Source organism: Balaenoptera ricei, chromosome 16 (genome assembly GCF_028023285.1).
Source record: "Balaenoptera ricei isolate mBalRic1 chromosome 16, mBalRic1.hap2, whole genome shotgun sequence".
Classification (NCBI taxonomy): domain Eukaryota; kingdom Metazoa; phylum Chordata; class Mammalia; order Artiodactyla; family Balaenopteridae; genus Balaenoptera; species Balaenoptera ricei.
The window spans coordinates 26247765-26272536 of NC_082654.1; the positions used below are offsets into that span (position 1 = coordinate 26247765).

The 24772-nt window shown below is 34.8% G+C and overlaps 1 protein-coding gene and 2 non-coding genes across 7 annotated transcripts in view; 2 read left to right on the forward strand and 1 right to left on the reverse strand.

The window, feature by feature from the left end:
* The window catches only part of NT5C2 (5'-nucleotidase, cytosolic II), a 106251-nt gene that overhangs the window by 64813 nt on the left and 16666 nt on the right, over nucleotides 1–24772 (forward strand). For 3 of the 5 annotated variants that reach the window (XM_059899830.1, XM_059899832.1, XM_059899833.1), the window contains 3 exons: nucleotides 22822–22939; nucleotides 24012–24107; nucleotides 24438–24461. In XM_059899830.1, coding sequence (XP_059755813.1) covers nucleotides 22822–22939; nucleotides 24012–24107; nucleotides 24438–24461 — 238 coding nt within the window. Of the gene's footprint in view, nucleotides 1–18903; nucleotides 18965–22821; nucleotides 22940–24011; nucleotides 24108–24437; nucleotides 24462–24772 lie in introns of all 5 variants that reach the window. The other 2 variants (XM_059899836.1, XM_059899831.1) reach the window with 2 other exon arrangements.
* TRNAK-CUU (transfer RNA lysine (anticodon CUU)) lies at nucleotides 2777–2849 on the reverse strand. The gene has a single exon. It is a non-coding gene; the product is annotated as a tRNA-Lys (tRNA).
* On the forward strand, nucleotides 15941–16013 carry TRNAK-CUU (transfer RNA lysine (anticodon CUU)). Its single transcript has one exon. It is a non-coding gene; the product is annotated as a tRNA-Lys (tRNA).

Below are 24772 nucleotides of genomic sequence, written 5' to 3' on the forward strand. Positions count from 1 at the left end.
TGAACTTATTTTTAAAATTTTAATAAACTGTATTGAGGAATAAGTTACATACAATAAAATACATGCATTTTAAGTATATAGATTGAGTTTGATAAAATGTATACACCTGTGTAACCACTGCCACAATCAAGATATAGAATATTTGCATCACTCCAGAAAGTTCCCTCACTGCCTTTTTGAAGTTACTTCTCTCTCCAGCCCCACTCTTTGCCTCAGAGCTTTTTGTCACTACAGATTAATTTTACCTTTCCAGAATTTCATGTAAATGGAATCATATTCTAATGTACTCTTGTTTCTGGCTTCTTTTGCTTAGCATAATTTTTTTCGTGATTTATTCATGTGTGTCTGTCAGTAGGCAGTTCATTCTTTTTTTACCCCTAACTTTTTAAACTTTTTATTTTCAAATATTTTTAGACCTTTGGAAGAGCTGCAAAAATAAGAGTTTGCCTTTAGTCTCTCCTAATAGTAACATCTTACTTGACCATGGTTGACTGTAGTACAATTATAAAAACTAAGAAATTAACATTAGTACAGTACTGTTAATTGAACTATAGACTTTATTCAGTTTTTACACTAAAGTCCTTTATTCCAATCCAAGATCCAAACCAGAATCTCACATTGCATTTAGTTGTCATATATCCGTTGTCTCTTCTGTGACACTTCCTACGTCTTTCATTGCTTTGACACTTTAAAGAGTACTAGTTAGGTATTTTTGTAGCATATTTCACAATTCGGGTTTGTCTGATGTTTCTTCATGAATAGATTGAAGTATTATGCATATTTGGGAAGAATACCACAGAAGTGATGTGCCCTTCTTAGAGCATGATACCAGGGGTACATAATGTTGATAGGTCTTACTACTAGGGATGTTAACCAGTCAAAATTATGAAATTCTCCTTTCTCTTTAAACTTTACTTTTTTTTTTGGAGGGGAGGCCAAGTAGTAGTCCTTTGTTTTTATACTGCAATTTGTTTATCCTTTTATCTGTTGATGAGCATTTGGGTTGTTTCCAGTTTGGGGCTATTGTGAGTAAAACTGTTAAGAACATTGGTGGTGTACAAGTCTTTTTGTGGATATATATTTTTATTTCTTTCCTGGGAAAATACTTAGGAGTGTAATTGCCAGATTATGTTTACCTTGTAGGGAACTGACAAATGGTTTTTCAAAGTAGTGATACCGTTTTAAATTTCTACTCGGCAAACATGCGATTTCTAGTTGCTTCACTCCTTGTTTACACTTGACATTGTCAGTCCTTTGAATTTAGCCATTATAGTGAATATGTAGTGTTATTTCACTGTGATTTTACTTCGTATTTCTCTGTTAACTAGTGATGTTGAAAATCTTCATGTACTTATTGGCTATTTGTATTTCTTTTGTGAAGTGCCTGTTCCAATGTGCATGGTTTAATTGGGTTGTTTGTCTTTTTATTTTCAAGCTATAGAAGTTCTTTATATATTCTGAATACTGGTCCTTTGTCAGATATATACCTTCTGAATATATTGACCAATATGTGTTGGTATGTCTATTGACATTCTATTCCATTGGTCTAAGTGAATATCACATGGTCTTGATTGATTATTGTGGGTTTTATAGTTAGTCTTGAAGTCAGGTAGTGTTAAGTCCTCTAACTTTATTCTTTTCTCGAATTGTTTTGATATTCTAGGTCCTTCACATTACTGTATAAATTTTAGAATAAGCTTATCACTTTTTCAAAACAGCCCGGTGGGATCTTGATTAGGATTGTCTTGATCCCTTGTTCCCTTTGTGGAAAATTGACATCTTAACTACATAGAATCTTCCAGCCCATGAACATTAATACATCATTCCATTTACCTAATCTTCTTTCTTATCTTTTAGCAATTTTTTTTTGTGATAATTGATGTAAAGGTCTTATACATATTTTGTCAAATTCATTTGTTAAGTATTTCATATTTTTATGTAGTTGTAAATGGTGTTTTAAACTTCATTTTCTATTTTTTTGTCATTTTCATTTGGAAATGCAGCTTATTTTTGTGTCCTGTGACTTGCTTAATTTGTTTATTATTCAATAGTTCTAGGAGCTCTTTTGTAGATTCCTTAGAATTATCTACATATATGATCATATGGTCTGCAAATAATTTACTTTTTCCTTTCCAATCTATATATAGCTTATTAAAAAAAAATTTGGCCCCATTGCACTGACTAAAACCATAATACCATGTTGAATAGAGGTGTTGAGAATTGACCTCCTTGGGTGTTCTTGATCTTAAGGAGAGAATGTTTAGTTTTTCACTATTAAGTATGATGTTGGTTGCAGGTTTTTTGTAGATGATTTTTGTTAGGTTGAGGAAGTTCCCTTTTATTCTTAGTTTTCCGAGAGTTTTTTTTTTTTTTTAACATGAATGGGTGCCAAATTTCATCAAATATTTTTCTGCCTCAATTGAGATGATCATATGGTTTTTCTATTTTAGTCTGTTAAAAGGGTGAATGGCATTGATTGATTTCTGAATGTTAAACCAATTTTGCATTCCTGGAATAAATCCTTCTTGGTCATGTACCTTTTTTTTTTTTTTTTATTGGCAAATTTGATTTGCCAATATTTTGTTGAGGATTTTTGCATTCTGTTCGTGAGGGGTATTAGTTGATAGTTTTCTTGTAATGTCTGTCTAATTTTGGTTTAGGGTAATGCTGACCTCATATACTGAGTTGGAAACCATTTCGCTTTCCCTTTTTCTTTTCTTTTTTTTTTTTTGTTTGTTTGCATTTTGGCAGTGCCTCGCAGCTTGTGGGATTTTAGTTCCCCAACCAGGGATCGAACCTGGGCCCTCTTCAGTAAGAGCACAGAGTCCTAACCACTGGACTGCCAGGGAATTCCCCCATTTCATTTTCTTATTTTTGGAAATCTTGGGTAGGATTGGTATTATTTTTTCCTTAAATATTTGATAGGAGTGAAACCATGTAGGCCTGGAGTTATCTTTTTGTGGGAAGGTTTCAAATTATACATTCAACTTTTTTTTTTTTTTTAAGGGGGGGGCAGAAGGAAAGAAGCTTTTTTTTTTTTTTTAAATTAATTAATTAATTAATTTTTGGCTGTGTTGGGTCTTCGTTTCTGTGCAAGGGCTTTCTCTAGTTGTGGCAAGCGGGGGCTACTCTTCATCACAGTGCGCGGGCCTGTCACTATCATGGCCTCTCTTGTTGCGGAGCACAGGCTCCAGATGCGCAGGCTCAGTAGTTGTGGCTCATGGGCCTAGTTGCTCTGTGGCATGTGGGATCTTCCCAGACCAGGGCTCAAACCCGTGTCCCCTGCATTAGCAGGCAGATTCTCAACCACTGTGCCACCAGGGAAGCCCTACATTCAACTTTTAAACATAGATATAGGGCAAGTCAGTTTCTATTTCTTCTTGGATTAATTTTGATAATTTGTGCCATTTCATCTAAGTTTAAAATTTATTGGCATCAAATTATTCATAATTTTTTTTATTATTCTTTTGATGTCTGTAGGATCTGTAGTAATGTTCCTGTTTTCATTCCTGATACTGGTAATTTGTGCCTTTTTTTTTTTTTTTTTTTTTCCTTCAGCAATCTAGCCAGAGGTTTATCTATGTTATCAGTCCTCCTCCAAAGAACCACCTTTTGGTTTCAGTGAGTGCATGAGGATGAGGAAGATTTAAATTTAAAGGTGATTTTAAATTTTATTTATTTATTTATGGTTGTGTTGGGTCTTCGTTTCTGTGCGAGGGCTTTCTCTAGTTGCGGCAAGCGGGGGCCACTCTTCATCACGGTGCGCGGGCCTCTCACTATCGCGGCCTCTCTTGTTGCGGAGCACAGGCTCCAGATGCGCAGGCTCAGTAATTGTGGCTCACGGGCCCAGTTGCTCCGCCGCATGTGGGATCCTCCCAGACCAGGGCTCGAACCTGTGTCCCCTGCATTAGTAGGCGGATTCTCAACCACTGTGCCACCATGGAAGCCCCAAGGTGATTTTAAAGTAATTATTTATAACTCTGAGGTTACAACCTGCTTTTATGATAATTGTTAACTGTAAAAACAGTAGTTAAAAAAAAAAGGTAGTTACTTATAAAATTAATAAAGTATTATCCAGATATTCCAGACATCATTATCTTTATTTGGTTTATATTTTTTATTAGGACCTAGGCATTAACCATTTTTATTTCTGATGATAATTTTTAAGTTTGATTGTTTTGCTTCTGTATTCTAACTCTTAGCACCGTTAACATTTTTTATGTTGTTGGCCTACTTTCTTGCTTCAGGTGTTACTGGAAAATGCTGATTCTTTGTGCAGAATGAAATGTGGCACAATGCACTTTCTTTCAATTTTTTTCCCCCTGTATATTTTGACTTCAGAGTTCGGGGGATTAGGGAATTGGTTGTTTTACCCTTTTTTTCAGTATAATTTCAGTGTATATTAAGTGCTTAATAAATAGTAGCAGTTACAATAAATAGCTACTCTCTTGTATACTATTCCTAACTAGAGAAGACATTCAATAACCATTTGCTTTTTTTTATTGGGGGAAGGAACAAGCCAATAAATGTTCATTTTATATGAAATGAAATTATTAGATATGCTCTAAAATTGCTATTAGCATAATCTATGAATTGGCTATTCTGGCAAACAATATTTTGAGTGATACAGAGTTATCATTTACAGCATAGATGGATTACTAGTTTTCAGAGTTAGAATGTAGTGAAATTGATAGTAAGACTAGGATTGATGCTTCTGAAGTGTCTGGATAGGACATCACATCTCAAATGGCAGTCATGTTTTAGATTGGTACATTCAGTGAGAGAGGGTGGTTACCAGCTCAGGTCCTACCTTATCACGCTGTAAACTTTGCCTAAATTTCTTCTCAGAAAACAGTTACATAGGTTTTCTCAAAGTTTCTTTTCCCCTGTTTACAAATGTTTGAAATATACATGTCTTTTTCATAGAAAGTGTTGGGAATGGGGTCTAATTGTGGAGACTTAAGCTATTTTCATAAGGATACAGTTCTGTTTTTGGTCTAGAAAATGGCCACAGGAGACCTTCTTTGGGAGGAGGGTTGTCATGGTTTGGGTTAGCTCTGATTTTTCACCTTTAATTCATATTGATAGGTAAGAAAATTGGCTTTGAATAATCCTCATGTTCTTCATGTCAAATGTTGGGGTTGATAGATTTAGTGATGAATAATCATTTAAAACTTTGATTTGTCATTAATAAATAAGGAAGAGGATAATTGAGGCAAGAATACATACATGGACTCTAAGAATGTTAAGCTGTATGTATATAATTATTCCAAACTTGTAATTTTCCAAAAGTAAATTATATGGACCTTTGGTAGAATGAAGTTAAGTTGTGGCGTTTTTTGTTTGTTTGTTTGTTTGTTTAGTTTATTAAAAGAGAAATTGATGGCCTTACTTATATTAATTTTTAAAAATTTTATGATTTTGCTTACAGTTTGGTACATTTATTCCCCTGAATGAAGTGAATCACAGTGCTCAGTATCAAATCCATTCTGATGGGAACCTCATTATCTTCATCTGATCTGAATGTCAGCCTCATAGCACAGTTTTTTAGAGAAGATCCCTTTATCATCAGCTATCCCTATAATTAAAGCAAGCTATACATTTTTATTAGTTTATTTGCAGGATATCTATGTAAGATTGACATTTTTATATAAGATAAAAATTAAAACTCCCAAACAAAAAACTTTTGGACCTAAATCAGTTTTAATCCTGAAATCTGCCTAGAGAATTAATGCCAGTATTCGTATTTATTTAGCTCCATCTCTGTAATACTGTAGATTAACACTTTATTTCTCTAATGGGATTATGTACGTTAATTATGGTCTAACCAGTTTTTCTACTAAGTACAGATGAGTTTATATATGAAAGTCAATGTTTAGAATCTAGGTCATACTTAGTCTTGTATATTAGCTTTGCCACTGACTAATGGTGGACTAAGTTTTAAATAAAAAGTACCTATTAGGCCTATTTATAATTCCTCTCTCACCCCAATTACTTTATCAACATTCTTTCCACATGATGTATATTAGAAACTGGTCCTTTGCATTTTTGGCTTCCTCTGCAGATAAGTGTTTTTCTTTTCCCTTGGCTTCTCTTCCCCTTAATTAGACCTGTTGAGTGCTCTGGTTTCCTATTTTATTAAGTTGCCCTAGTGTAGGTCCTTTCTAGACCTCAGAATTTGTTTGTGGTCTTTTTCTGAGAGTGATCTTTAGCCTTTTTGTGCTTAAGTGGGACAGACAGATGGATCAGACTTGTAAGTGCATTCTCCAGGACAAATCAAGCCAAAAAAGGTCTTGATAGTTGACCTAAGATTAGGTCTTTGGACTTGTCAGAGAGCAAGAAAGTTGTTTTTAACCCAATTACTCCCTCTCCACAGAATGAAGGGACCAATCTATACTATTTGTGAATTTTGTTTCTTTGATTTTGTTTGCATAGAGGACTCCTAAAAATGTTATGTTGCTGAATTTGTTGTTACTAAGAGTGGACAGAAGAGTGAAAATAGAAAACAAAAGGAGGATTGGAGTTTTTAAGGTTTAGTGCTTGTTTATTTTTCAAGTGGCATATAGGCATAAAAAGACCTGTGGTTTCCATTACTCTTAGTATTCTGTTACTTAGTTTTATAATATTATACCCAGAAATTTATTGCTGAGGTTTCAAATAAGAAAATCTTTTGTGATTAAATGAGTGACATAATGTACTTACATCACCTCCTCACAGTTACAGATCATCACTTTCTGACAGACTGCTAATCTACAAAATGTGGTTTCTTTAACAAGCAAAATGCTAGTCAGTAGCTGTTAAGTGAGAGTAATCTGGGTATAAAAAAGTGATTAAAAAAAAAAAGCCAGAATAACCCTCTTTCTGTTTTGAGGGATAAGTCCCATAACACTCTGAGTTTAGGCCCAGTCTTGTTTTTCATCTTTACCTTAGAGGCTATGTGGTTGGAGAAGAAGAAGAAACCTCAGAGTGTGATAGACTTGGGTTTGGATCCCAGCTCTACCTTGTACTAGCTCTTGGCCACCAACATGTTACTTAGCCTCCCTGAGTCTCAGTTCCTTCATTTAATCCAAAAAGAAGGAAAGAGTGAGTATAGGGATAAACTATTGGTATAAGGTTTGAATGGAATAATGTATATAAAATGATAAATGCAATGAAAGTAGTTTTCTTGCTCTGACTGGTGATACCAAAATATTAATATACTGAACTTGAGCGTAGGGAAACTCTAAGGAGAAAAGTGTCAATATTAAACTCATTTGTACTCCTATATCTTGTGGGAAAACCTGGAGTGCTAAACAGATGGTAGTGGAATATTTAATCATTCTTTTGAATTTTCTTCTTAAGTATTGCAAATGATCACAAACTTAACAGAAAGTTAAAGTTCTTTTCTGAGTAAATTTTTAATGACGGGGTATTTGGCATCAGATTATGTTTCCGTAGAAATAAAGCAGTGTTTTCAGTGAAGGGTTATTTCTTAGCAGGATCATGCTGAAGGAATAGATTTCTGAGAAAGGATCCTTACTTAAATTAAAAATTTTTACTTTATGACAAAGATATCACTGATATGCTTCTAATAAATGCAAGGGGAGTTATTTGCTTTTTTGAAACAATAAGACTCTTTTAAGTGGAAAGAACTAGTTGACCTTTGCAGGTGCATGAAAGACTTAAACATGCAGTAAGTTCCATGGAATTAACATCAAAATTATATATGTAGAATTGTTAAGTTTTCGGAAGGTTTTACCCCAAGGGAGAGTAGTACAACATTTTTGGGTGGGGGGAAGATTTGTTAATATTTACTTAATGCCCTTCACAAATACAGAGTGACTCTTGGTTTAGGATTATGACAATGTATTACTATTTCTAACTTGGTTCATTTAGGAAATCATCTTGATTTTTCTCTTTTCAATTAAGAAGTCTGGTGGTTTTTTTGTTTGTTTGTTTTGTTTGTTGGTTTGTTTCCCCTCTTGGGCTCAAAGATCCCAAAGAGACACATTCCAATATTTTACCAACTTCAACACCTTCAGGTTCTGAGCCATTTAAGTCCAGTAATAAGTTCCTTATTTCTGTTACCATTTCAGAAATAGTGGATGCCATGGGCAGTGTCTAGTCTCCCCCATCTTTTCTGAAAAATTGTCAGGAGGAAGAGAATAAACATTTATTAAGCATGTATTATTATGAGCTAGAAAATGTACTTTATGTACAGCGTAGCTTTTAATCCTCATATCAACCCTCTGAAGTAGGGATTACTAGCTCCATTTTACAAATAAGGCCACCAAGTCAACAGGTAAAATGACCTGTATGTAGCTTGTACATTGGCTTAAGACTCATAGCTAAAATTTAAACCCAGGTCAGTTTCCATTTCTCATGCTGCTCCCAGCTATCAGAGGTATAGAAATTATTTACTTACCTCTAGATGATAACTTAATAAGAGAAAAAAACTCTTAAGCATAAAAGATCATCCTTCGTTTTGTTCCCAAAATAGGAATTCTCCCTAGGGCGAAATCCATCTTGCTCTTGTATCTATTTAAATGTAATCCTCATTCTTAGACTGCAGATATAGTAGTTGCCTCTTACCTACACTTTCACTTTCCATGGTTTCATTTACCCACAGTCAACTGTGGTCAGAAAAAAAAAATTTTTTTAATGGAATATTCCAGAAATAAGCAATTCATAAGTTTTAAACTGCACGCTGTTCTGAGTAGCACGATGGAATCTCGCACCTTCCTGCTCCATCCCACCCAGAATGTGAATCATCCCTTTGTCCCGTGTATCCTCCCTGTTAGTCATCTAATAGCCCTCTCAGTTATTAGATCAACTGTCATATCACAATGCTTGTGTTCAAGTGACCTTTATTTTTTTTTTTAATAATGGCCCCAAAGAGCAAGAGTAGTGATGCTGGCAATTCATATTTGCTGAAGAGAAGCCTTTAAATGCTTCCTTTGAGTGAAAAAGTGAAAGTTCTCAACTTCATAAGGAAAGAAAACAATCATGCTGAGGTTACTGAGATCTACAGTAAGAATGAATATTTGCGAAATTGTGAAGAAGGAAATAGAAACTCGTGCTAGTTCTGCTGTCACCTCAAACTACAAAAGTCTGGCCACCGTTTGTGTGATGAGTGCTTAGTTAAGACGGAAAAGGCATTAAATATGTACAATAAGATATTTTGAGAGAGTGTGCATAACTTTTATTACAGTATATTGTTATAATTATTCTATTTTATTATTAGTTATGATTGTTCATCTCTTACTGTGCCTAATTTATAAATTAAGCTTTATCAGAGATATGTATGTATAGGAAAAAACATAGTATATGTAAGGTTTGGTACTGTCTACGGTTTCAGGCATCCACCGGGGCTCTTGGAACGAATTCACCAAAGATAAAGGGGGGACTACTATAGTTTTACGCAGTTTTTCTTTCTTTAATTTTTAGAAGCAATCTTAAAGGAATGAAGCCTTAAGAGTACTGTATAAATACTGTATTCTATTTTTAGAATTATAAAATTATGCTTATTTTCAATTAAAAAATCTTGGGAGGGATTGAAAATATATTTTAGACTCCTTTTGAATTTTTCTGTCCTCCTCTCCTTTCTAGGCCATGTCATTAGCCGCTGGGGATGAAATTTAATTATGCCAAAGCTAAGCACTTCTCATTAACAAGCCTAAAGTGGGGAGAGAAGATAGAATAAAGCTATTAGGAATATCAAGGAAGAAATTAAGAGAAACTAGTCCTTGGTTTTGGTAAATCTGCTACTAGCAGAAGCATCTCAGGACTTTTGATCTCTCATCCTATCCTCTCAGGCATAGTAGATGCACTCTGATCTTGTTTTATTGTTAACTGGAATTGACTCAGTTCACTTGACATTTAAATGAACATTTTTTTGCATGGTGTATTTACTTGGACTAAAGTCCAGAGCACTCAGATCATGTTTCTGTCAGCAATTGTATATTCCTACCAAACTTATTGGCATTAGAGGCATTTAAAGGGGTGAGGAAAAACAATTAAAGTAACAAGTATTATATAGTATTGGTGTACTGTCACTGAAGACATCTCAAACAAGGTAGAGCACTTTTTTCTTCCCTTTTTTTTTTGTGGTAAAATATTCATAACGTAAAATTTACTATTTCTTCATTTTTAAGCGTATAATTGAGTGACATTAAATACATCCACAGTGTTGTGCAACCTTCACCACTATCCATTTCCAGAACTTTTTCATCATCCCAAACAGAAAATCTGTACCCATTAAGCAATAACTCCCCATTTCCTCTTCCCTTCAGTCCCTATAACCTCTAGTATACTTTCTGTCTCTGTGAATTTACCTATTCTGTATATTTCATATAAATAGTAGAGTCATAGAATATTTGTCTTTTTATGTCTGGCTTATATCTCTTGTCATAATGTTTTCAAATTTCATCCATGTTGTAGCATATCTCAGAATTTCATTCCTTTCTAAGGCTGAGTAATATTCCATTATATTTATATAACACATTTTGTTTATCCATCATCTGTCAGTGGATACTTTGAATGCTTCCACCTTTTGGCCACTGTGACTAATGCTGCTATGAACATTGGTGTACAAGTGTCTGCTTAAGTCCTTGCTTTCAGTTTTTCTAGGTCTATACCCTGGAATGGAATTGCTGGATCACATGGTAATTCTATGTTTAACTTTTTGAGGGACTGCCACACTGTTTTGCACAGTGGCTGCACCATTTTACAGTCCCATCAGCCATGCAAGAGGGTTCCAATTTCTCCATATCCTGGCCAACACTTGTTATTTTCAGGTTTTTGTTGTTGTTTTTGTTTTGATAATAGTCTTCCTAATGGGTGTGAAGTGGTATCTCATTATGGTTTTTGATTTACATTTCCCTAATGGCTGGTGATGCTGAGCATCTTTCATGTGCCTATTAGCCATTTGTATATCTTATTTGGAGAAATATCTATTTAAAGTCCTTTGTCCAGTTTTTAAATGGGTTGTTTGTTTTGTTGTAGTTGTTGAGTTGCAGGAGCTCTTTAAATATTCTAGATGTTAATCCCTTTTCAGGTATATGATTTGCAAATATTGTCTCTCATTCTGTGTGTTGTTTTTTCACTCTCTTGATAGTGTCTTTTGAAGCAGAAAAGTTTTTAATTTTGATGAAGTCTAATTTATCTATTTTTTCTTCTGTTGCCTGTGGTTTTGCTGATTTCACATCCAAGAGGTCATTGCCAAATCCAATGTAATGAAATATAATGAAATACATTGAAATGTAATGAAATATTTCATTATATTGGTAAATCCAATATAATGAAAATGTTCTAAGTGTTTTATGCTTTTAGCTCTTAATATTTAGATCTTTGATCCATTTTGAGTTAATTTTTGTGTGTGGTTATAAGGTAAGGGTCTAACTTCATTCTTTCACATGTGGACATCTAGTTTTCTCAACACCGTTGAAAAGATTGCTCTTTCCTTGCTGAATAGGCTAGACATTCTTGTCAAAAATCATTTGACCATATATGCAGAGAGAACACTTATTTTTATTTTTTTATTTCTATATATATTTTTTAAATTTTATTTATTTAATTTTGGCTGCGTTGGGTCTTCGTTGCTGCACACGGGCTTTTTCTAGTTGCGGTGAGTGGGGGCTACTCTTCGTTGTGGTGCGCGGGCTTCTCATTGAGGTGGCTGCTTCTCTTGTTGAGGAGCACGGGCTCTAGGCCTGCGAGCTTCAGTAGTTGTGGTGCACGGGCTTAGTTGCTCCATGGCATGTGGGATCTTCCCAGACCAGGGCTCAAACCCGTGTCCCCTGCATTGGCAGGCGGATTCCCAAATACTGTGCCACCAGGGAAGTCCCAAGAACACTTTTTAAAAAAATGAAACATATGACAATGTAAACTTTTATGTCTCTGCTTCAACATCTCTCCTTAAAGAAAGATGAGGCTCCTTGCAATAGTGATGAATTAAATTAATATGGAACATCAGCTGAATTGAACTTACTGTGGATAGTGTATAAACTGGATGGATCTGTTTGAAGTTCTTAGTATGACAACAGGGTCTCTTAAAGGAATGCATTTCCTGAAAAGTTTTTTGTACAAACCAAGGAAGATAACCAAAAGGAAGATAATCAAAAAGGCCAGAGAAATTCTCATTGTTCTAGGTCATGAGATAGTAGTCAGAGCATCCTTCTCATAACTTGGAAAATGTAGAACTTGCACATTACCGTACTCCACAGCCCTCCAAACAGATTGTCTATGTGCAGGAGGTTTTTGTGTTAGTGAATGATGGCGTACAAGTCAGTGAAGGTTATTAACCTGTGTGTCCTCTGACTTATTCTTGAGGGGTTTATCAGTTTGTGAATGGATCTAATGTTCACAGTTGAAGATTAAAGGAATATAAAAATAGGTGTAGTTCGGTAAGTGAAATGCATTCATTATCCCCCCTTAGTGATCTTTTTTCTTTTTCTTTTTTTTTTTTATTTTTTAGATCTTTTTTCTTAAAAGAACTTTTGAATGGGTTTTTTGTTTCTTGTTTTTCTGAAACAGTAGAATAAGAGGATAAGCTGAGTGAACAGAGAAACTAGGGTAACAGATAAAAGGGGGGGAAACCTTTTCAAAAAGAGATGATCCCTTTCCATAAAAGAAAAAAACAGGGATGGTGGTTGACAAAATTACCAATAAAAGTAAATTGGAAAACAGCCTCATAAAACTAAGCAAAATAAAAATCTAATTAGAATATATTATAAGGACTCAACCCAAAAAAGAGAATTGTGAAGATGAAAAGTGATAATTTAGTATTCGAGTCCAATCAGTGATTTGTATCAAGGATCCAGTTAGAATAAGCTGAACTTCACAGGCCTATGGTTGAATGGGTTTACATAGCTGGAAGGTTTGCTACCTATAAAGCAATAAAGTTTACTTTTATGTAAATCCTCAAAAGAGCTTTGAGGTGACTTGCAAAATTAAACACATATAAAATGGGTCAAAAGACTAATTTTATAAAAGAAAGCCCATAAGAAAATATGCTGCCAAATAGATATTATCCTTCATAAAGTCACCTTATTAGGGAAAACTTACTGCAATACCTCTGTCATTTCTTAGAATTTTAGGAATTCCTTTGGAATTGTTTCCACAGCCAGTTTATAAACCCACAAGAAAACCTGCTTCATTACTTCAAGTAGTCACACCTGTTTTTTAACCGTTCTCGAATTCCCCTCTTAGTCGCTGGTTGCTTTCAATAACTGCCCCCCACACCTTAAATTAAATTCATCATCTGTTGATGAAAATATGCCACCAGGGAGGATATATATCTAGAACAGTGTGCTGTTGACTCTGAAAGTAATTTTGAAAGAAGAATTTCAGATATGTTTTGAGTAATGATTGCATTACTGGAATAAGTATCAATATATATTACCTCAGAAGTGATTATTTTGAATGGGAGAAGGCTCACTTGGATGGTAAATTTTATTACATTTGCTTTTAAAAGGTATTATTTGGGGAGAGGGTGGGGAAAAAATAAAAGGCATAATACAGTTTGATTGTTTTCACTTCAGGATTGTTCTGTTTTGGAGGTTTTTGGTTTATTTTTCTGTTGTTTTGGGGTAGTTGTCATTTAGAGAGAACTTACTTAGGAATAGATTCATTGATCCTTAGGTAGAAATACTTCTTTATTAGTTTGTTTCTTTAACTGAACAAAGCTATCCTCTTTTTAACTAAGCTATTTTTGATGGCATCCCTAATATAAAAATTTTCTCACATGTTTACACTTCTGTTTTCTTTAGCCCAACATATCAGCCTATGTGTTAACTCTGATTTCCTAAGAGTTATTTTTTTTTTTTTTTTGGTTGCAGGGAGGGCCGCAGGTTTTCTCTAATTGCGGCGAGCCGGACTTCTCTTTGTTTTGGTGCGCGGGCTTCTCCTTGCTGTGGCTTCTCTTGTTGTGGATCACGGGCTCTAGGAGCGCGGGCTTTAGTAGTTTTGGCAGCAGGCTCAGTAGTCTTGGCTCATGGGCTCTAGAGCGCAGGCTCAGTAGTTGTGGCGCACAGGCTTAGTTGCTCCGCGGCATGTGGGATCTTCCCAGATCAGGGATCAAACCCATGTCCCCTTCACTGGCAGGCAGATTCTTAACCACTGGGCCACCAGCGAAGTCCCTCCTAAGAGTTTTAATGCATGGTAGTACTAAGCCAGTACTATCACGCCAGAAGATCAGTGCTTTTGGTAGAACTGGTTTTCTCATCAAGACTATAAAATTGATAGCCATAGTATAGTTAAAATATTTCTGAGCAATCCTTAATTTGGAAGGCTTTTATTATAACTTATTGCTGATAAAAAGACTATTCTGGTATTACATTGGCCTCTAAATGGGAAGGATTTTTAAGCAGTTTAATTAAAGGATCACCTGATCTAGGTAATGAAATAATTCTGTAGGTGCATATATATGATACTTGTGTGCTATTTAAATATTCTGTTATCGATCAGTTAAAAAACTTTTTCATCTGATAAAATTACTCAATTGGGAAAGAATAAATCAGCGAGGGTAGAGGAAACAAGAATCCAAAATAGTGATAATTGTTAATGGGTTTAAAGTAGCTCATTTAATATTCTATCTACTTTTGTGTATAATTAAAAAATATCCTTAATAAAGTTAAATTTAAAAATCAGGTGGGGAAAACTGACCAAATACCAACAAAGTGATTTTATTTTTAAAAGGGCGTTTAAATTTTAAGGTCTCTTTTTAGTCTTTTCATTTCCATTTGAGAATATAATCTTTATTTTAGCTCCTCTTACTGCTTTTTCTTAAACTTAAGAATTTCTTACACTACCTCCCTCAAGAAATGAAATACGATTTCCCCAGCCAAGCATACTTTTGAAGTGGTCTCTGTATGTTAGGGAAGAATTAAAAAAGAAATAATACTCCAGTGTATTATCTTCTTGTGGATTAAAGTTCTTTGTATTAGTTGAGATAAATACTCTCAAGGCTGTTATTTTTAGATATATATTTATATTATATATTACCTGTGTTAGGTTTATACATTACTTTTAGGCAGCCTATTTATTTATTTATCTACACTTAGTTTCTAAGCTTTGATTTCCTTTATGTCATTTCTGTATCCCAGTAGAGTTTTCACTAATTTTAGATTCATCCTCTGAATTGCAGTAATATATGGTTTGTTTCTAGATCATTAGGAAATTCAAATGATTTCTTAATAAAACCCAATTCCATGTCCTCCATATTACACAGTGAGTGATAGAAATAATTCATTACCAGTGTTTATGGTCTTTGTTTTCCATTGCTAGGCATAAAAGCATTCAAATGTAAGCCAGATTTTTTGTGTGATTAAATGTCATGTAATATTAGTTGCATCAGTAAAATTACTAAAATGAATCTTTTTTGTTTTAATATCCCATGCCATTTTCAACATGGATAAACTTGTTTTCAAAATAGTCCTAACATAATAGCTATCTTTGATTCATTATTTCTTTTCTGCTTACACATTCTCTGAATGTTTGCTTTATCATGGGGATAATGGCCACTGAGAACAAGACAAATGATTATAGAGTTAAGCTGTGTAGGGAAGATTTAGGTTAAACGTAATGGATAAAACCTGCTGGGTCAGGGAACTCTAATAGTTGGTTACCTAGGCAGATCATGAGGTGATTGTGATTCTTTAAATCACTGGGAACATTTGTTTGATTTCACAGTCATATGAAAGAATCAGATTCAGATAATTACAATTGTTATGGCATAATTGTTACAGCATTGTGGTAGGGGACCAAATTAAGTGACTACATAACGGTTCCTTTATTTCCTAAATTTTTTTTATCCACCGCCTCAATTTTTCCTTGAGGTGAATAGAACAACAACATTATCTAGGATACTCTGTGGTTGTTGAAGAATGAATTTTTCCACCTGGATTTCCAATTCATTAAGTACTTAAATTCTATTTCTTTAAGACTTTTTGAGGAGGGGAATTCCCTGGCAGTCCAGTGGTTAGGACTCCGTGCTCTTACTGCTGAGGGCCTGGGTTCGATCCCTGGTCAGGGAAGTATCAATAAGATCCCACAAGCTGTGCGGCACAGCAAAAAAAAAAAAAAGGCTCTTTGAAGAGGACAGTCAAACCATTTCAGTTAGATGGAGAACTTATGTGGAAGTATCTAATCTAAAGTATACATTAGAGGTTGCACACCAGTGGCCCATGGGCACACCTCAGACCACAGACCCATAGTTTGGCTCAAATGGAGTTTGTTGGTTTTTTAAATTGAGTCAGTAGTTAAAAATTGGGAGATTCCAAGTATAAAAATCTGGGCTGGTTGTTATCACATAAATGGCAACAATTGGCTCTCATTCCCACCGGGGAGTCAGCTACATCTGACAGCTACTTCCCCCTTTAGGCCAAGACATGTACCAACACTTAGACCATTTCTCACATTAATTAACTTGCCTGACTGTGATAGAGGTGTTTGGAACATATTACCTGAATCTGAGTTTCAGAAAGTTTGGTAAACCTTATAGTACCTTGAGATGCTGGTTATAAAAATGAATTATCCGTATAAGCCTGAGTAAATGATACATATATATATATATTTTTAAAATAGATTTATTTATTTATTTTGTTTTTGGCTGTGTTGGGTCTTTGTTGCTGCACGAGGGCTTTCTCTAGTTGCGGCGAGCAGGGGCTACTCTTCATTGCAGTGCGCGGGCTTCTCATTGCATTGGCTTCTCGTTGCAGAGCACGGGCTCTAGGTGCGCAGGCTTCAGTAGTTGTGGCACTCGGGCTCAGTAGTTGTGGCTCGCGGGCTCTAGAGCACAGGCTCAGTAGTTGTGGCACATGGGCTCAGTTGTTCCACGGCATGTGGGATCTTCCTGGACCAGGTCTTGAACCCATGTCCCCTCCACTGGCAGGCGGATTCTTAACCACTGCGCCACCAGGTAAGTCCCATACATATTTTTTAAGAAGACTTCTTGGGCTGGGTTAATTGGCCCCATTTCTGTCCCTCTGTACCTCCTTAGTCACATTGTATTGTGGATCTTCTAAAATTTATTATAAATATCTAATTGTATATCCCTGTAGCGCACGACAAGCTCCTTCAGGCCAAAGACCATGAGTTATTTTGTTTTCTGTTCTTAGCATCTAGTACCTGTAGACAGTAGGCATCCAAATGTCTGTTACATTATTCTAACTTTAGTACAGGCATTTGAGTGTGATGATCTGTTCTTATTTGGGGGAAAAATTATATACTAGCTATTTCTTTCTTTTTTTTTTAATTACAAGCAGCTTCTTTGGTTAAAGAGAATTTTTAAAGTTATTTCAATAATTTTCAGTTTTCCACTTTTTAAGTTGAAAACAATAGCTGAAATACACATTCCTAGTAAGCATACAGGTTCTCAGAGGGAAAATTTTGAGTTAGGTAATTTTTTTCATTTTATTTTAAAATAAACATTCTTTTAGTACTCTTGGTAATTTTTAAAACAAATCTTTTAATTACCATTTAATTTTGCTTTTGCAATAAATTGAGACTGGCAGTCTTCCAGACTCTATTTGTTTACTTATTTACATGTCTAGCCATGTGGGAGTTGGTTTTATTTTATATTACTGAAAGTGTTAAATGGTATCTAGCTTTTGTATTTTAGGTAAATTAAAATTGAGGTAGTTTTTAGAATTTTTCAATATCTTTTTTTAGATCATTTATGGTCTCTTAGGTTAGAGAGAAAAATTTTGACTATGTCTGTGATATTGTGTTGGGGTTTTCAAATAGTTGTGAAAAGTAGAAAAAGTCCTCTGGTGTCTGTTTATATGGGAATGGAAAGATTTAAAGTTTCCTTAATGAAAATGTGAATTATTATCTTTCCTAGTTACAGTCTCAGAGAGCTAAGATCACTTAGCCTAAATAAATAGAGAACATTGATGTTGATCACATTCATAGCATAAAAGCAAATAACTATTCTTGAGTGGTTGGGTTGGATTTTTGCTTTTCATAGTGTGATTGGTAGTGCTGGTTTCTCCTAGTTGTAATGTTTTTAGAAATTTTCAACATTGTATTTAGTCATTTTTGCTCTTCTATTTAGTACCATCTCCCTTTCACAAAAAATCCAGAAGTTGGAGAAATCTAACCATATGTTTTCAAAAACCTAAATGTCTCTAGGAAAGATGACGCCCTATAAAGTTAAACATAATTCATATCTTAAAAGTATCAATATCTTGAAAGGATTTATGTATCTTCAAGTCAGTTATCTTACTAGACTAGGTAGTTTCTTTAACTTTATGAAAGTAGAGTAGTATGACTCCATTTACTGAGGGCAAATATACACTCACAGAATCAAAATAAAATTTTTACCCTCTATTTCATATTTAGACATCTGGTTAGATTTTTAGTAGGGTGAGGTTGGTTTTCATCTTTATCAAGATTACAAATTTAGGTGTTAGAAGGGTAGAAAAGTAAGTAGATAGGTACAGGTAGACTTAGTTTAAATGGGTACTTAAAAGTAAGATGAGACTGCTCTGGTTTATTCTTGTATCCTTTATTAGTCTGTTTCACTTACTATATTTCAATTTTAAACGCTGTTTACCAGTTGCATTCAGTTTCTATCATATAAACCTGAAATGTGCTAGAAAAAATAAACTAAGACAAAAGAAATTTATTTTTCTGTTTGTCTTTTGACTTAACATTTCAGGATCAGACTTGGCTTGTATTCCAGGCTCAGGGTACCAGAAAAGTTAAATAATGTATAATACTTAAGCTTATCTTCAATACCCTTGTTTTGCTATGGCTAATTAGATGAATTTAAGTGATGGTCAGAGGCTTCTAAATAGGAGGCAGTAACTCCTATTAATACCAATTTCCAAATGGTATCTCTCTGTTCCAGCCCATCACAACAGTTTTAAAACCAGTTTTTGTTTTTGTTTTGTTTTGTTGCTTTGTTTTGTTTTTTAACAGGAGTGCCAGTGTAACTCCTTCAAGACTGGAGTGACACACTCTGCATCTGCATCTGCCTCATGTGAGTTCTCATTTTGGCAGCAGCATTCTGCTAGGCTGGAACCTCTGTAGAGGTTTGCCCTTCCTTTGTCTAAAATCTATAAACTACTACACAGTGTGTCTTGGTGGCAAAGGTAAAAAGTGCATGAGAATTCCAGACTTCCCTGCAGAAAGTTTTCGGCTCACCCAAAGGGACTGTCTCCTCTAATCCAGATTCTATCTTGTATGAACAAAATCTACTCAAAACAGCCCACAACTTTCATCCCCACAACATGCAGTTGATATTTTTTGAAGAAATGTTTTTCCCTCGCAGATTATGGAGTAAAGAATATCTTTAAATGCTCTCAGTAGCTTCAGCTTTCAAAGCTTTGGTTGTTCTCTTTATAGTCTGGTTACGTAACCTGAGAACACTGTGTGCTGCCCTGGTGCCTGAAGCAGTCCTCTTTTTTGGACTCTGGCCCTTAAAATAACCTCTTCCTTTGTCTTTGGATATTGGGTAAATTAGAATAGGCCTGAGGACCTTCTTGAAAAAGAAATAAGCAGTGAATGTGTGAGGCTGTGTTTACTCTTGAAGCTATTGGCAGTGTTTTGGAAAGTCAGTTGTGAGAACTGAGTTTGAAGCTGTGCATCATTTACTTGCCAGTTTTGCCAGAGAAATTGTAATTAGAGCCTTTGCAGCTGTGGAGAGGCATATAGAGCTCTAGTCTGAGGTGATATATATGATTCCCCGCAGATGTCCAGGCTGGCTTTGAAGGGCCTGGTTGATTAAAAAAGAAATTTTGCTATCTATCTATCTATCTATCTATCTATCTATCTAAGGCATGATGGTACTTTGTAGGGTTCAGGAATTGTCATTTTTACCACCAGGTCAGAACAAATTGTGATTATTCCCAAGGGACACTTAGAACAAAACATCTAGATTCATGCTCTGTGCAGCTGCAATTCTGCTTCTCCAGCCCTGGTTGTACTGTACAGTTCTCTAGCAGCTGATTTAATGACCTGGGAGTTCGTGTTACTGAAATGATTATCCAGGAAGCTTATGAGAAAATGTCAATACCTTGTAGGTCTTACTGATTAATATAGAGCTTAGTGAAATAGATAGTGTTGTCAGAGTGGAACTTGGACTCTCTTTGCTAAATCCATTCCCACCTGTGATTAGAGCAGTTTATTTTGGACTAGTTGAAAGAAATTGGAGGGAGAGTAGTGTGTTTCAACACCCAAGCTTAAACTTTGATGGCCTACTTAATCTAGAAATTCATTTTTAACAGTGGCACTATATGCCACCACAGAAAGCTTTGGATGAGACTCAGGGAGACCGAAATTCTGGCTTCAGCTGATGTTTCTACATGCTGTGTAACTTCAAGTTAGCAAATGGGGAAAATACACTGTATTTTTTGGAAGCACCCTAAACTCATTGAGAGAAAGGAAATTTAAAGTATTTATTTCTGTAGCTGGAATTTCTAGAAAGTCATCTCAGTTGAACACTTGGAAGTTCTGCCTTGGAATAAACACAATGTGACAAGAGTATAGTGTTTTATTTTCTGTTATTCTATTCTTTATGGTGGCAAAATGGGGAATTGAGATCTCTGCCCTCACACATTTTTTTTCACCAAAAATTCTGAATAAATTGATTTGGGTTTCAATCTGAATTGCCTCATAGAAATAGATTTTAATCACTATTACTCCATCACTTCCCTAACTAGGGAAAATTATTCATTTAGGGGCAAGCCTGGGTGGAGGGTGTTTAATTTGTTTCTGTCTCCCATTCTTAAGGCATATCCAGCAAATTATCTTTCTGAAAAATTAATAATTGAAAACATTTTATATGGGCCAAATCCTATGAGAATGAATGTCAATGGATTATCCAAATTACTGAGCTATACTGGAATTTTGTTCCATTAAATATTGTTTGACATAAGTGGGGCTTTGTTAGGACTGAGAAGTAATTTTTGTTTTATGAAAATTTTGTCAAAATGAAATTCACTTTCAATTGAGGTGGAAGCACGGGGTGGGGTGAGATATTCTTTTATACTCTCAAAATAATTCAAATTGACATCAATGGATACCAGGCTTTCCTGGTTTTATGATAATACACCAGCTCTTATTCTGTTAGCATGTATGAATATATAGCACTTCCTTTACCACAGTGTACATCATTCAAATTTAAGAATTCCACACTTGAGGATTCAAAAAATTTTGTGGGCAGGGATGGGTGAGGATGGGGCTGGAATTGAGGGGAGGACAAAAATATAGCCAGTTTTGAAAATGTTAGCCAGGGTTAGCATTAGCCTTAAATTATTATTACCCCTGAGACCACAGACGAAATGACAGCTTCTTTTGGCATTGTTCTGGTGAGATGAGACTTAAGCATCTCCTAAAGGACCTTAAAATTTTGAGGCTTATAAATATGACAGATGTTTATTAAAGGATTTTAAAATCTCACCTTGTTTTTTTAAAATTTCAATTTAATTAAAAAGAATAGATAATACATTAATATGTTACAAGTTTTAAAGGTACAGAAGAAGGTACATGAAAGTCTTCTTCCTTCCCCTCTTAGTCACTCAGTTCCCGTCTGTGGAGGAAACCACTATTGCTGTTTTCTTTTATGTATTTCCAGAAATATTCTAAAGGATTGTTTTTGGAAAGGGAAAGTTGAATCATACTCATTAAAACATTAGCACTAACTTGGATAGGCAGACTAATTGCAATGAAGAATCAGTTTGAGCCATAGGCTATATATGTTAATTATAGGTAGAACTATAATAATAATAATAGTTTAATTATTTTGAGACAAAAGAGTAGGATGTTTGGGGGTGTTTTTTAGTCCTCATTTGGCATTTAGCAAGATTGCAGGTCTTTTTATTTTTATTTTTAATATGGCTTACCCACCCTAGAGACTGATGGATAGTTGCCTACCTACATCTTTCATTTGGAAGAAACCTGTTTAAAGGAGCAACATTTTCTTTATACTAAACTGCAATGATGATTCTGAAAAGATTTTTCATTATAGAAAACTTCAGATATATAATATTAGAGAGAAACCCCCATATTCCAAAATCCATTTTATTTCACCTGTAAAAAACTCATTCTTCTTCTTTGGCAGATAAGGAGGTATATATATTTTATATATATACTTGCACATACTCATTCTTCCATAATCAGGTCTAATAAAATGAGTTATAATTCTTCAATGTCTAATTCCCAATTCATATCCAGATTTTCCTATCTCAGACATGTCTTCTTATGGTTGTTTTAGCACTAATAATTTGCAAAATGCAATTTTGATGGCTATGACATTGTCAGGGCTGATAAAGAAAACAAGTAAATCCTAACAAATGGAATCATGCTGATTGGAGAAGGAGTTTAAAGTAACCACTAAGCCAGATAGGAATTCTAAAAATAGACCGGTCTTAAAAAAAAGAAAAAAACAACAACTAATTTTGAAGGATTCCTACACCAATCATGCACAACAGTGAGGACTTCAACATACATAGACCTATCTAGTTTTATATTAATTATATTCTCATGGTTAATATCACAGCTGTGCATATTACATTATCCTGCCTGCCTTTAGATTGTGGGCATGAAAGAATAAAGAGGAAAAAATTTTTGGATTAGGTTTCCTAAGAATGAAGGAACTCTTCTGAAATGCCTGATAATTCATCTTGTTGCTGCTCCTCCTACTATAATATGACCTATTTCCACAGACTGACAGTTGAGTTCTGTGATTACTCAGGGCGGTACAAAACATGGAGTTTGAAGGAAACGAAGAAAAATGGCAGATTTAGGAGGAGAGAGGAATTGGGAAAGTAGAAATTCGCTCATTTGCCTTCTATTTTAAGTGGCTGTTCTTTTAATGAGAACCTCCTCTTTGTGCAGTGTACAAGTCCCCGGAGTATGAGTCCCTTGGCTTTGAGCTTACCGTGGAGAGATTAGTTTCTATCGGATATCCTCAGGAGCTGCTCAGCTTTGCATATGATTCTACATTCCCTACCAGGTAAGTTTTCAAGATTATTTTTGGATTAAGACTCCTCCTTCTGTCCCCAAAATTAATAATTCCAAATTCATCCTCAACCAAAAAACTTCCCCCAAACAAACAAAAAAAACAACAAAATATCAAAAGATTCTTTGGGGGGTTTTTGTGTTTTTTGTTTGTTTTTGGTTGGTGCTGATTCTGAAATGACCATGAAACCTTTCATGTACACCATATATTTTGTGTTCCTGACTTGAACTTTGAACTTAGTTTATTGTTATTAAAGAAGATCCATTTATGATAAAGAAGAGGGATTATTAAAATTGATGGGCAGTAATCGCAGATGCTCTTCTCTTATGCTGTTGGAGAGCAGTTACATGTTTTGCTAATATATTTAACTTGGTAATCAGGAGGCTTCTTGGCAGTTTGCATTCCTGGATTTGATAAGAAAGATTTGACATTAAGAAAGATGATGCTGGGACTTCCCTGGCGGTCCAGTGGTTGGGACTTCGCCTTCCAATGCAGGGGGTGTGGGTTCAATCCCTTGTCGGGGAGCTAAAATACCACATGCCTCATGGCCAAAAAAACAAAACATAAAACAGAAGCAATATTGTAACAGATTCAATAGAAGACTTTAAAATTGGTCCACACCAAAAAACTCTTTTAAAAAAAAAAGAAAGATGATGCTTATTTTGAGATGCCATCATACATGTCCCATATACAACATGTAACAGAGGGAAATATAAGGCAGCTCAGTTGTCCAAGGAAATTAAGAGAGACTCTGTTGTAGGATAGAACCAGCTGTATTAAGAGGAACTATTGTTTACACCTTGTTTGATTAAGCTCTTATTTCTCACATAAAACAGTTGTGATTATTTATCTGGACAGAGTAAATATTTGTTAGTTGTTCTGAGATTCATTTTTAAGATTTTATTCACTCACTTTAGCATTTAGAGTTATATTGTTTGGGGACATACTTGAGCTGCCATAAAACCTGAATAAGGTGAGGGTTGGTTTGTGGTGATGGAGTAAATACTCCATTAGATTATTGCCGTTATTACTTTGCATGATTGGTGATGTCTTCATTTTTACATAGGGGGCTTGTCTTTGATACACTGTACGGAAATCTTTTGAAAGTTGATGCCTATGGAAACCTCTTGGTCTGTGCACATGGATTTAACTTCATAAGGGGGTGAGTACAAAGAACCTTTAACCTCTTTCTCGTGTTTTTATAGTCAAACAATATGAAGATGATATTGTCTCCCCAAATACAGTATACTTTCCTATTCCCTCATCGTTAAAGATCAATTCCTTTACATAAGGATACTTAACAATTATTTATTAGGCAGTGAGGACCCAAACTGACTTATAAATATAGTTAGCAGTTACATTTTGTTTAAATTAGTGCCTTCTAATTATATAGCATACAACAAAGCTAATCTTGAAACTTGCTGAAAAAGAACTGTAGTGGCTTTGACTTATTTGAAATTCTAAGATTTTTATTTTCTCCTTTGTAATACAGTTCTCAGGTAGCTGCTCAGAAGAGGTATGTATGTAAAAGTGCTTTGAAAAATTTAAAACTACAGCAATGTAAATGACTGAGATTTTTAACAGCTAATACATTATTTTTTATATTACAATGAGTACCTTCAGGTATTTGATCATGTGGTTAAAATTTTTTAAAACATGGGGTTAAAAATGAATACAGAGTGACACTATTTAAAACAAATAAGGATAAGTTTTATTTTCATAATTAGAATATTTCCACTATTCTTACTAATTTGGACTTATCACCCTAGTAATAAACAGCAGATAAAATTTAGTATCTAGTGTTTTTTTGTGAAACATCTCAATTTT